Here is a 12,866-nt window from a genome sequence, read left to right on the forward strand (position 1 = left end):
TGGCTATATATGGAAAGCTTTATAACCATACAGAATTAAAAATTTGGACTAGATATAATTCTTTTCCATCTCCAGCACATCCATTGATGCTGTGGTACATGCAATGACACTAGTAGAGCCCAAAGCTTGGTACATTATTCAGAGCAACTGCTAACTTTTGATATTGCGACCTGGGAAAGATGGACAAATGGCAGGCCTTTCATGCCTTTTACTAGCCTTTTACTAGCCTTTTACTGCCAAGTGTTATACTCTGTAATATTCTAATGTGGGCAGATTTCAATGAAGCAAAATTAAAATGAAACAGAACAAAACAAATAAAAACAGCTACCATTTCAAGTCATTTATGGAACTGGATTTTGTGTAGTAGAAGCAGGTGTGCGGTGCTTAATAATTGGCATTGATAGCAAGAATGGATTCTTAACACAAATAAAAAACTTAGTTCCCAAGCATTATTTTAAAAAATGGGGAAATAGAGGCAATTTATTTTCCTATGTGAAGAAACATGGAATAAAGCATAATTAAGAAGTCTAGAAAAAGAACATTCTGAGAAGTTAGAACTGACAATGAGTTTTTGACTGACTGCCCAGATCTGTGACTTTGTCTTCTATGTTGCTTAGCAACTCCATGTTATCACAAAGAAACTGATATTAAACTGGAACAGGCTGGATATGGTAATTTACGTGGGAAGATACTGGTTTCTCTTGCAGTAGGAAAACTATTTTATTTCTAGTCTCTGTCAGCATCGAGTCTGTTTCACATGACAAACTAGTAGTGCATCCATTCGTGTACGTTTTACCTAAAAAGGTAAAGAACAACTCCAGTTTGGGAAGTGACTGTAAAAATGATACCTTGTTGTTCACTAGATTTGATCCTTATATGTACTTGGACATATCTACCCACATTGATGATCTTTTACAGTATGTTGAAACTAGTTCAGATTAGAGAAATTGATTATTATTGAATCCTTCTTAGACCTTTGCTTTGCTAGGTGCTGTGCAAGCACAGAGCAGAAAGATCATACGGTGCAAGTTGTTCCAGTTTTTTTCTTATACATCCAGCCTTGTCTTTGTTTTACCCATTGAATACAACCGACTTACACATCTATTACTCAAGGCATGGCTATAGTGGAGTGCCAGGGTGTCCCCGCTGGGTTGCTCCCAAACAGGCCCTGCCCATCCACTCCTGCTTGCATGCTTGAGATGGAGAAAATGTACATGTGAGGCAGCTCCGGGTCATCCCAGTGGATGCACCTAAACTTGCTGGAGTCTCTGCATCTGCTGTCAAGACCAAAGACATCCCCTGGAATGGCTTTACCAATATATTTCTGTATTTGGGTATGCACATAGGAGTGGATGGTTGAGACTTGGCCTGGTCAGGACCCACTGCTGCCATGGTATAGACATAACTATACTGCCTAATTTGAATACCTTGAGACTAAATAGAAATAGCCCAAGTGACAATCTGCCAGCTTCTGTATGACTGGGAAAGAGACCACCTGCTTTCAGATCCATTGAGGAGTGGAAAAATTTGGCAGCTGAGGGTAGGGAGGGGAATAACTGAGCAAATTTGATCTCAACACAGGAGACATGGAATATAATTATTTTAAGGGGTGGAAAGTAAAGAACTGCACAAGAACCTTAGCTTTTAACAGAAAAAGATGTTTCTGAGGATTCTGGTTAATTCAGGAATTCTTTTTTTTTTTTTTCTCTTAGTAAAAGTTTGTAATTTTTTAGCAAAAAGACTAGCTCAGCAGACTTTTCAGACTGCAGGCTGAAATGACCTGACCCAGCTCAGCTCATAGAAAGGCAAGTGTTAGGACACATCCACCCGCACCACCACTACCAAGTCTTTTCCTGCTGCACTTTTACCAAATGCCACTGAAGCCCACCATCTGTGGGCTGGATCCACTGGCTCCATGAGCTGAATCTGGCCTGTGGGCTGTAGGCTGCTGGCCTCTGCCCTAGCTGTATTTCTGCTAGCCAGCTTTCCAGTTAGAAAAATCCAAGGAAATACTTGTTCTCTTACAGGAGTAGTCCAACTTCTTTCTGGCCTTATCTCTTCTGCAGAGTTAATTGAGACATTACGCAAGTTTTGCATTTGACTCAGTGTGTTGTCAGTTGTCCATATTATTAGATGTCCATGCTACTGATGCAACTAACCTTACAAATATTATTTCTGGCTCTGCTGAGGGGATTTATCTGCTTGAATGCCTTTCCCACTTCCTGCCTCCTAGAAAGGAACTGCCAATCTGAGCTATGTAGGAAAGGCAGAAATCTCTTTTCCCTACCCTTCAGATGGCCTATAGTAGTAGTTCCCAAACTAGGAGTTGATTCCAAATTGAATCCTAAGCCTAGAGAAATTTCATTATAGTGGTTTGGCTTGACATTGGTGGTCATGGCGTAGAAATATTGGGAAACACTGCTTTTGAAGGCTTTGGATGAGGAGGATAAGGAAGAATGACATTATTCTTTCAAGAGGAAGAGGGCGTAGAAAAGTCCAGCAGCTCAGGGCAGCCCTGCTGTCCCCCAGCAAACCAAATAGGGCAGCCTCTCTCTGTTCTTGTCCCTTTCCACACCCCACAATCCTCCAATACTATGGGTCTGGTATAGGGTATGAGGGAGGGAATGAACAACCCTTGGCATTGAAAGAAAAGTAGAAGTTAATTGAAGGGCCAGAAGTGGATGGAGGTCTGGGGTTCGTAATTAATAAGCTAGACGACTAGATGTACGCGGGACTTGTGGGGCTGAGGACTTATTAGAGTTAGGAGGTTGGGGAGAAAATTAGGGATGTGTTCACATTCTGGGAACCAGTGTGCCCAGGATGACCAATTTGGTCCAGTTTCACCTTCCCAAATGTATTGAATAGGGTGGGCGACACTTTAAGTGGAACCTTGTACAGAGGATTGGTGAAGGGGAATTCAACAAGCAAAAGATTAAATATGCATGACAGAATTTAGCTCAGTATTTGGATGTTTTTTTCTGGGGGCAGATGGCAGTTCTGAAATCACCTACCTACACATAACAGATGGTAGCTGCCTTGTTCTTGGATATATATTGTAGCACCATCTCACACTCCACCCCTTTAAACAATTTTTCAATTTCTGTTTATAGTACATCAAGAGTTTGATCATTTGTGCTGTGAGGTTCTCAAAACAAACAAACCTGAATTAGAATATAGTAGGCATGTCTACACATTCATTAATGCGCTGTAATTGATGCTTCTGTGCATTAGTGCCGGTGGATGCTTTTTTGTGATGCTAATGTGCAATAGATCAATTTTACTGTGCATTGACACGGGTTTTCCATGCCATGCGACTGCACAATAGAATTAGTCTACTGCACCTTTAGTGAAGATGCACCTTCTAAATTCCAAGTTGTAATAGCATTCAGCAGCAAATTTTAAAATCTATTTTCTTGTTTGCTACAACTTTACAGAGTTTTCAGTTTAAGCTTCTAATGTGAGAAGTCACTTACATTGTGAAGCTGGAATTAATCTGCTAAAGTGAAATCTCTTTGTTTGGAAGGAAGGTTAATTTCTTCTTTTTATTGCAGAGTACAGACAACTCAAACATATCTATAATTGCCGAGAACAGGAAGTGCTTTGACAATGACATTGTTTGCTCAAAAAGCATTTTCATCTCTGTTGGAGACATGGAGATTTATTTTAGTGAAACTTCTGACAAGCAGGTTAGTTAGTTATTTTCTTTGCTTGTCAGATTAACCTTTAAAATATACGTTCGAAATATATGTTTGGGGGGATTTTTTTTTTTTAATATAAAGTACCAAAAATATCCAAGTCCTTTATATATATATATTGGATGTCTATGAAAATTCCTATTTCTCCACTGCTTTTTCAAGCCCTTCCACTCCAACACCTCTGTTACTCCCAAAGGGAAGACTGTTTAGAGCTGTTCTCTGATAAACATTTTGCTACTTTGTTTCTATCATTTTTTTAAAGGAGGGGGGCAAATGAACCAAAATTACTGAACGTAGAATAAGAATCCTTAAAAACAAAACAGCTGAAGCTGCTCCTCAGCTCCCGAGTAACATGTCAAAATAAATGTGTTTATAAAAATATACCTGGAGCTAATTAGTGGATGGCTGTGGCTTGATCTTATTTGTGTTTTAGAAATGTTGTTTTAAATATTTCACAAACATCCATTTCTATCAGAAGAAATCAAAGGGACAGGAAAACAGATCTACATATCAGCTCTGGAAGGCTGGATATTATACAGTGATACACTTTCCTGAGCAGGAAATCACAATCCTATGGGATAAGAAAACAACTATACATGTCAAAGTTGGACCTCGATGGAAGGTAAAGCAAAAGAGAGACTGTATGACACTAAATATATTGTATTTTATCTTAAAGAGGTTCATATGATGTGAGATAAGAATATGGGGAGATCCATGGGATTCAGTATGTTAACAGTTGATTGTTGGGGTCTTTGAGTGAAATGCTGATCACAAATTACAAGGTGCATGTAAATCTGGCTGTTGGCTAGGAATGTCTCTGAATTGAGTAGGGATGAAGTGGTGGTGTAGCTATTTTTTAGTGTATGATAATACAGTGATCACAGAGCAAAGATAAACATTTCCAAGTCAATGTCCAAATTTTGTAGCCTGCTGATTGCCTCAGTTGTAGTATTGTGCGCATTCAATAGAGTTCCATGTAAATGTATTCGACCTGGAGGGATGTGGGCAGTGGGGTTCCGCAGGGCTCGGTCCTCAGGCCTGCACTGTTCAACATCTTCATCAGCGATTTGGATGAGGGGGTGAAAAGCACCTTGTTCAAATTTGCAGATGACACTAAGATGTGGGGAGAAGTGGATGCACTAGAAGGGAGGAATAGGCTGCAATCAGACCTGGAGGGTGGGCGGATGAGAACAGGATGGGTTTCAACACTGACAAGTGCAAGGTGATGCACCTGGGGAGGAAGAACCAGCAGCATACCTACAGGCTGGGGAACTCCCTTCTCGTCAGTGCAGAGGCAAAAAAGGAGCCTGGAATCATTATTGATTCCAAAATGAACATGGGCCGACAGTGTGGGGACATGGCCAGGAAGGCCAACCGCATCTTGTCATGCATCCACAGATGCATCTCAAGCAGGTCCAAGGAGGTGATCCTCCCCCTCTATGCGACACTGGTCAGGCCACAGTTGGAGTACTGCGTCCAGTTCTGGGTGCCGCACTTCAGGAGGGATGTGGACAACATGGAGAGGGTCCAGAGGAGGGCCACGAGCATGATCAGGGGTCAGCAGGGCAGGCCCTAAGAGGAGAGGCTAAGGGACCTGAACTTGTTTAGCCTCCACAAGAGAAGGCTGAGGGAGGATCTAGTGGCCATTTACAAACTAGTCGGGGGGACCAGTAGGCATTGGGAGAGTCCCTGTTCCCCCGAGCACTCCCAGGAGTGACAAGAAATAATGGTCACAAGCTGGCAGAGGGTAGATTCAGGCTAGGTATCAGGAGGCACAACTTCACTGTCAGGTGGCTAGGATCTGGAACCATCTTCCAAGAGAAGTGGTGCTGGCTCCTACCCTGGGGGTCTTTAAAAGGAGGCTGGATGAACACTTTGCTGGGGTCGTTTGACCCCAGTACTCTTTCCTGCCATGGCAGGGGGTTCAACTTGATGATCTGCTCAGGTCCCTTCTGACCCTACCACTTATGAAACTACGGAGAGGGCATTCAGAGGTGAGGTGTCTCAGAGTTTGAAAAGGGGCCCCATAGTTGGAATTTGGGATCAGCCCTTGTACCTCCTGCTGTTTAATCTTTACGTTTGTAACCTGGGTGGTATGTGGATGGTATCCCCCCTGCAGCTGAAGGGATTCAGTGGCTGTGCGTATGCTGTGGGGAGTCTGGTTACTTAGCTACAAGCCAGCTCACCTCCTTTTTCTGCAGAGTGGATCAGAGACCAAGGACACCATGTGATACTTAACTATTTACAGGTTTAATGATACAGCATTATATAAAAATTGCAACCATCAACTTATGTACTTATGTCTGTGTGTATATGTATATGTTTGTTTGTCACAGCGAGGTCTTCGCGGAGGGCCGCGATCTCCTTGAGGCCCTCTCACCGCGTTACTCCGGCCCGAGGGCACCCTCCATTCTCGCCCGCCACGTCTTGATGTAATATGTAATAGGGAGGCTGCCTTGTGTTTCCTCGGGCCTGTCAGCTCCTGGACCCCTCGTGGGTCTCCCCGTACAATGGCGCTACCTAAGCGCCCCAGCCTTATGGGCTATGCGTGGCTCCTACCTCCCCTGATACCACACCCCAAGCCTCGCAGATGTAATGGACGTTGTTTGGTCTATACGCCCGCTTGGCGGTCCTCCTCTCTCATGTGGCCCACTCTGGGCTCTCTCTCTCGTGCCCAGCCTCTTGCTGGGACTCCCATCTGGCCCACTCTGGGCCTCCCCTGCCGGTGTGGTTCCGCTCCGGGACTCTCCAGCGGGCCACCGGTCCGATGGGCCAATCGCACGGACACCCTCCCTGACTCTGGCTCCCTGCGCTGCTACTCCGTCTTCTCAGGGGCAACCGCAGCGCCCTGCCTTGGTCTAAGGGGGGGATTGCTGCACTGGCCTGCGGCCGGGCTCGCTATGCCCGTGCGCCCACACTGGGCTACTCAACAAAGCACGATGGCGTTCCCCCCCTTCTGGGGCTCGCCGCGCCCCCACTGGGCTACTCAATAAAACACAATGGCGTTCCCCCTCTCTGGGGGCTCGCCGCGTGGACGTTGTTTGATCTATACGCCCGCTTGGCGGGCCTCCTCTCTCATGTGGCCCACTCTGGGCTCTCTCTCTCGTGCCCAGCCTCTTGCTGGGACTCCCGTCTAGCCCACTCTGGGCCTCCCCTGCCGGTGTGGTTCCACTCCGGGACTCTCTAGCGGGCCTCCGGTCCTATGGGCCAACCGCACAGATACCCTCCCTGACTCTGGCTCCCCGCGCTGCTACTCCCTGTCTTCTCAGGGGCAACCGCAGCGCCCTGCCTTGGTCTGAGGGGGATTGCCGCACTAGCCTGCGGCCGGGCTCGCTATGCCCGTGCGCCCACACTGGGCTACTCAATAAAACACAAAGGCGTTCCCGCTCTCTGGGGGCTCGCCGCGCCCACACTGGGCTACTCAGTAATACTGCCCCTTTCCTGGGGCCGGGGGGCTATGTTCCCCCCACACGCAATCCGGGGTCTCGGTCCCCGTCCGCAACCTACGGGTTGCGCCCGCGACCCACTGGCCGCGCTCCTCACCGCCAGCTGCTCGCGCAGTGGCGTGCGAGCTGCGCCTTCGGGGTCTATGTTCCCCCACACGCAATCCGGGGTCTCGGTCCCCGTCTGCAACCTACGGGTTGCGCCCGCGACCCACTGGCCGCGCTCCTCGCCGCCAGTTGCTCACGCACTGGCGTGCGAGTAATTGAGGATAATGCGCCCTCTTGGCGCTAGGGCACCCCACACTCTCTGGGGTCCCTATAGTTGAGGCCTCCTCCAACCCCTACAGCCTCACCCAAGCCTCCGGGTGTAATAGTACAAACACAAAGCAAAACCACAAGCCCCTAGGCTGTAACACAAATGCAAGCCGCCTGGCCATAACTCCTCATCATAGCTCAAGCCTCCAGGGCTATCATGAGCTATACTTGCGACTTAGGGTCCTTCCCATATTTCGGCCAAGGGAGCTCCTGCCTCTCCGGCTGCTGGCCAAGAACTGCCAGCCTGGCCTCAGCCCTGAGCTTTATAAGGGCCAGGCCCTGCCCCCTACAGGCAGCTGGCTCCGCTTAGTTGCTCCGGCAACCCACAGCTGTGCTCACTTGGTTCTGCCAGGTTCCCTGTCCTCTCTCCCTGGCAGTTTCTCCTCTCTTAGGAGCAGGCACTAAGGTGCCCTGCGACAATGTTATTTACAGATATAGGCTTACACAGGTCATAGCTCTTATTAACCCTTGACTCAGGCACAGGTGTAGTCCTCTGTGGCGTTCCAGTTAGTCTGTAGCCTCTGCCCCCATTTACAGGGCCCTCCAGGCAGCAAGCAAAGGAGCACTTAATGGTAAAACACAGGTTAATCAACAAAACAATGACAAGAATATCTGGCAGTGATGGGAGTATAATTGTACATGCACAATCAGGTTGCATCAAATGAGTCACAAATATATTCAGATAACCCATACAATGAGTTCAGATACAAAACAATATACAATCCTCTTCTAATACAATAATAAGGACGCAGGGTTACAAAAATCCCAAAGGCTTATGGAAAACAGACCACCACAGTGGCACAGCAGCTGTTCCCAAAAAAAAGAATGGCACCCAGGGAAGGATCCCGTTACCTAGAAGAACAACATTAACCTCTCTTAGATCCCTCAATTAGGATGGGGCCCATAACCATGAAAGCCTTTGAATGAACAGAGGCCCTAGACCCCTTTCTATGCCCATGGGTGAATTGTCTCCCCTCCATGGGGCTTCCCATTGTTCACCTGCAGTGGGGAAGGCCCCTCCTTCCCTGTGGGAATCCCCTTCCTGGGTAACTCATGACTCCCAGCAGTTTTTTGAGGGTTGGGCTCATCTCTATCCATGTAGGTGGCGTGTCCTCCCTCGCTGGGCGTGGTCGTTCCTGCGGTCACTGCTCGTGGCAAGGAAGGCCCGAGCTGCCTCATGCAGCCACTGGGGCCTGTCAGCCCTCTTGCCCCATGCACCACCCTGCGCACCAAAGAGGCACCTGCCTACGGCAGGAATGGGAACACACGCTGCCTTGTACAGCCATGGCATACCATCAGCTCTACAACCCTGGGCACCGATCCATGCACCGATGGCCTGTCTCCTGCCTTGTGCAGGGTTGGGAACCTGCACTACCTTGTGCAGTCACCATGTCCTGTCAGCTCTATGGCCCTGTGCATCAATCTTTGCACCCATGACCCAGCTCCTGCCTCTTGCAGGGGTGGGGACCGGTGCTGTCTTGTGCAGCTGCTGCGGTCCCTTTCAGCTCTCCGCCAGCCCCATGCACTGCTCTGTGCACTGAAGGGGCTGGGTTCCTGCCTCGTGCAGGGTTGGGGACCTGCACTGCCTCGTGCAGCTGCCGAGGTCCCGTCCGTTTCTGTATCCTCTCCAGCCCTGTGCACTGACCTGTGCACCGAGGGCTCCTGCCTCATGCAGGGTTGGGGACTCACCCTGCCTTGTGCAGTCACAGCTGTCCACCAGCCCCGTGCACCACTCTGTGCACCCAAGGAGCTGGGCTTCTGCTTTGTGCAGGGTTGGGGACTCATCCTGCCTCATGCAGCCGTGGTGTCCCTTCAGCTCACCAAGCCCCGTGCAGATCTCTGTGCACCAAAAGGGCTAGGCTCCTGCCTTATGCAGGGTAGGGGACCTGCACTGCCTCGTGCAGCCACTGAGGTCCCGTCCACTCCTGGACACTGTGCACTGATGCTGCGGTTCCCTTCGTGGTGTGGCTGAAGACACAGCTGCTTGCTGCTCCCCGCTAGGTGGCAGCATCTTCTGGGCACTTCTGCGGCAACTGCGCCCTCCTGCTGGTCAGCTCTACTAGGACTTAACAAGCCCTTGTCTTCGTTATCCCTTGCTGACAACCGCCCATGTGCTGGGCAGGAGGGCTTTTATCCCTTCTGGAGGCTCTGCCCCAGATTGAAAATGGACCAATAGGAAAGCCTGGGGGGTTAGTTTCCCCCTCAGCTCCTCTTCTTCACCCTGGCCCTAGGTCAGGGAGGGGCAAGCTTGCCTCCTCCTGATTGGTGGAAATGCCCCACCTGAGCCATTTTGGGCTCAAGTTAACAATCTGTTGAGCCCACCAGCCAGCCTGCCACATATTCATGACCTCCCAGGAAGTGTCTACATTTCCCTTGAACAATAAACAAGCTAATTATCAATCCATTATTGTTTTCAGAAACCAGCTCCTATGTTATAATGGTACTCCTAAATGTTTAGGAATCATCCTAGATAGAACATTGTCCAATAAAAATCACTTAACTATGACAGCAGCTAAGTTCAAAACCCATAATAATTTGCTCCAGAAACTCACTGGGACTTCTTGGGGACCTGCTGCTGATGCAATGAGGACAGCAGTTTTAGTGTCCCCCAGTCTGGTAAAACGGTGCTCATGCTGATAAGGTTGACATAACTCAACCAAGCAATGCAAATTGTCGCAGGGCACCCCAGTGCCTGCTCCTAGAGAGGAGAAACTGCCAGGGAGAGAGCCCTGGCAGTGCCTAATGAGCACAGCTGCAAGTTGCTGGGGCAACTAATCAGAAGCAGCTGGCCAGAAGGGGGCAGGGCCTGGCTTTTGTAAAGCCCAGGGCTGAAGCCAGGCTGGCAGTTCTCTGCCAGCAGCCTGGGAGGCAGGAGCTCTGGGAGTGAGGATGTGGAAAGGAGCCTAGCAGCAAGTACCATGGTCACATGGAGCAATGTTGTTATGGCCATAGGGCTTCGGGTTTGAGTTACAGCCAGACGGCTTGAGCTTGCATTTGTGTTACAGCCTAGGGGCTTGTGGTTTTGCTTTGACGTTGTGATATTACACCCGGAGGCTTGGGTGAGGCTGTAGGGGTTGGAGGAGGCCTCATAGAGGACCCCGCACTGGTGTGGGGAGCCCTAGCGCCAGTGAGGGCTCATTATTTTCACAGCGCCGGTGAAGGCGCAGCTCGCATGCCAGTGCTAGAGCGACTGGCGGTGAGGAACGCGGCCAGTGGGTCGCGGGCGCAACCGGTAGGTTGCAGACGGGGGACGTAGACCCTGGATCGCGTGCGGGGGGACATAAATCCCGGCCCCAGGGAAAGGGGTGGTTTTATTGAGAAGCCCCGTGGGGGCATGGCAAGCCCCAAAGAGGGGGAGCGCCATACCGAGCAGCCCTAGAGTGGGGCGATTACCGAGCAGCCCTAGACCGGGGCGATAGTGAGGAGCCCTAGAGGGGCATAGCGAGCCTGGCCGCAGGCTAGTGCGGCAACACCCCTCAGACCGAGGCAGGGCGCTGTGGTTGCCCCCGAGAAGACAGGGAGTAGCAGCGCGGTGAGCCGGGGTCAGAGAGGGTATCCGTGCGGTTGGCCAGAGAAAGGCCGGGGCCCGCTAGAGAGTCCCTGAGCGGGACCGCACCGGAAGGGAAGTCCCAGAGTGGACAAGAGTCCCAGTGAGAGGCTGGGCACGAGAGAGAGCCCAGAGTGGGCTACACTATAGAGGAGGCCCGGGAAGCGGGCGTGCAGACTTAACAACGTCTATTACATCTGCAAGGTTTGGGGCGTGGTATTAGGGGCTGGTAGGAGCCACGCATAGCCCATAAGGCTGAGGTGCTTGAGTAGCACCCATCGTACGGGGTGACCCATGAGGGGTCCAGGAGCTTACGTGCCCGAGGAAACACAAGGCAGCCTCCCTATTACATATTCCAGCAAGACGTGGCGGGCGAGAATGGAGGGTGCCCTCGGGCCGAAGTAGCGCGGTGAGAGGGCCTCAAGGAGATCACGGCCCTCCGCGAGGACCCCGCCGTGACACAAATCATTACTGGAACAATCTGATCCAACCCTTTCCAATGGCTCCCTATTCTTAGTAACATACATCCTCCCCCATTAAGGAGAAAAATGTCTTAACTAAATTATGGATTAAAATAAAAAACCCTCAGCTGCCTATACATGAAGATCCCTTAAACTCACTGTGTCCAAGATTAAAATCTAGCCGTCCAGCTTGGAGAACAGCAATTCAATTTGAGCAAGACTCATTTAACATCCAAGATGCCAGGATGCAAGAATTACTTAATTCACCCCTTAATACAGATATTATTATTAGAAATCTGATCATTAGACCAACTGGCTTTGATCTTTGTAGACATGTGGCGTAGGTACAGACAGTCAAAAAGCCTGAGGCTGAATCAATTGGCCAAGTTCGTGGATGACACCAAGTTATGGGAGTGCATGGTCATGCCTGAAGTTAGGCTGCAGATTCAGGTGGACCTGGACAGGCTGGCAAGTTGGGTGGATCAGAACCAGATGAAGTTCAACACTGAGAAGTGTAAAGTGCTCCATCTAGGGGCAAACAATCTTCAACATACCTACAAGCTAGTTGGCACCAATTTGACTAGCACCATGACCAGAAGGGACCTAGGGGTAATAACTGACCATCGCGTGAATGTGAGCAGTCAGTGCATTGCTGTAGCCAGCAGGGCAAACAATACTCTGGCATGCATCAACTGATGCATCTCATGTGAAACCAAGGAAGTGATTCTTCCATTGTAATCATCACTGGTGAAACTGCACCTGGAGTACTCTGTCCAGTTCTGGGTGCCAAACTTCAACAAGGATGTGGAAAAACTTGAGAGAGTCTAAAGAAAAGCCACCCATATAATCAGAGACTTGCCAGGCAGACCATACAAGGAGAGTCTGAGGAACTTGGGCCTCTTCAGCCTAAAAGAGAGAAGGCTAAGAGGGGACTTAGTAGAAGCTTACCGCTACACCAGGGGAATATGTCAAGAGCTCGTTGAGCAACTGTTCACCAGGGGACCCTTGGGGAAAACCAGGAGTAATGGCCAGAAACTCCTGGAAGACTGCTTCAGGCTCAACTCTAGGAAAAACTTCTTCACAGTCAGTAGAGCTGTGCGAAGCTTTGGTTGATGATTCAATTCAGCGGCGATCTAGCCTGATTTGGTGGCTGAATCTCTGAATTCAAATCAAATCAGGAGACCCTTTAATCTTGAATCGAATTGGAACCCTCCGAATCAATTCAGAGAGATTCAGAAAGATTTGATGATTTGGACATAGACACAGCTTTACATGTTTTTTCTACATAACTCAAGGTACCAGGTGGCTCATGAATGCAGAGATGGTGGGGTAGATGGACCATCCCACAGGAGCTTGGTGGGGGGGGGGTTCCCAGCATGCTTGGCAGCAGACCCGGAAGTGGACC

The 12,866-nt window shown here is 49.5% G+C and overlaps 1 protein-coding gene across 1 annotated transcript in view; it reads left to right on the forward strand.

Moving 5' to 3' along the window:
• OTOGL (otogelin like) overlaps window positions 1-12,866 on the forward strand; it is a 187,301-nt gene that overhangs the window by 94,319 nt on the left and 80,116 nt on the right. The window contains exons 26-27 of the mRNA XM_059726122.1: window positions 3,552-3,686; window positions 4,171-4,317. Coding sequence (XP_059582105.1) covers window positions 3,552-3,686; window positions 4,171-4,317 — 282 coding nt within the window. The remainder of the gene's footprint in view (window positions 1-3,551; window positions 3,687-4,170; window positions 4,318-12,866) is intronic.

The sequence above is a fragment of the Alligator mississippiensis genome, chromosome 4 (genome assembly GCF_030867095.1).
Source record: "Alligator mississippiensis isolate rAllMis1 chromosome 4, rAllMis1, whole genome shotgun sequence".
In the NCBI taxonomy this organism is placed as follows: Eukaryota; Metazoa; Chordata; order Crocodylia; family Alligatoridae; genus Alligator; species Alligator mississippiensis.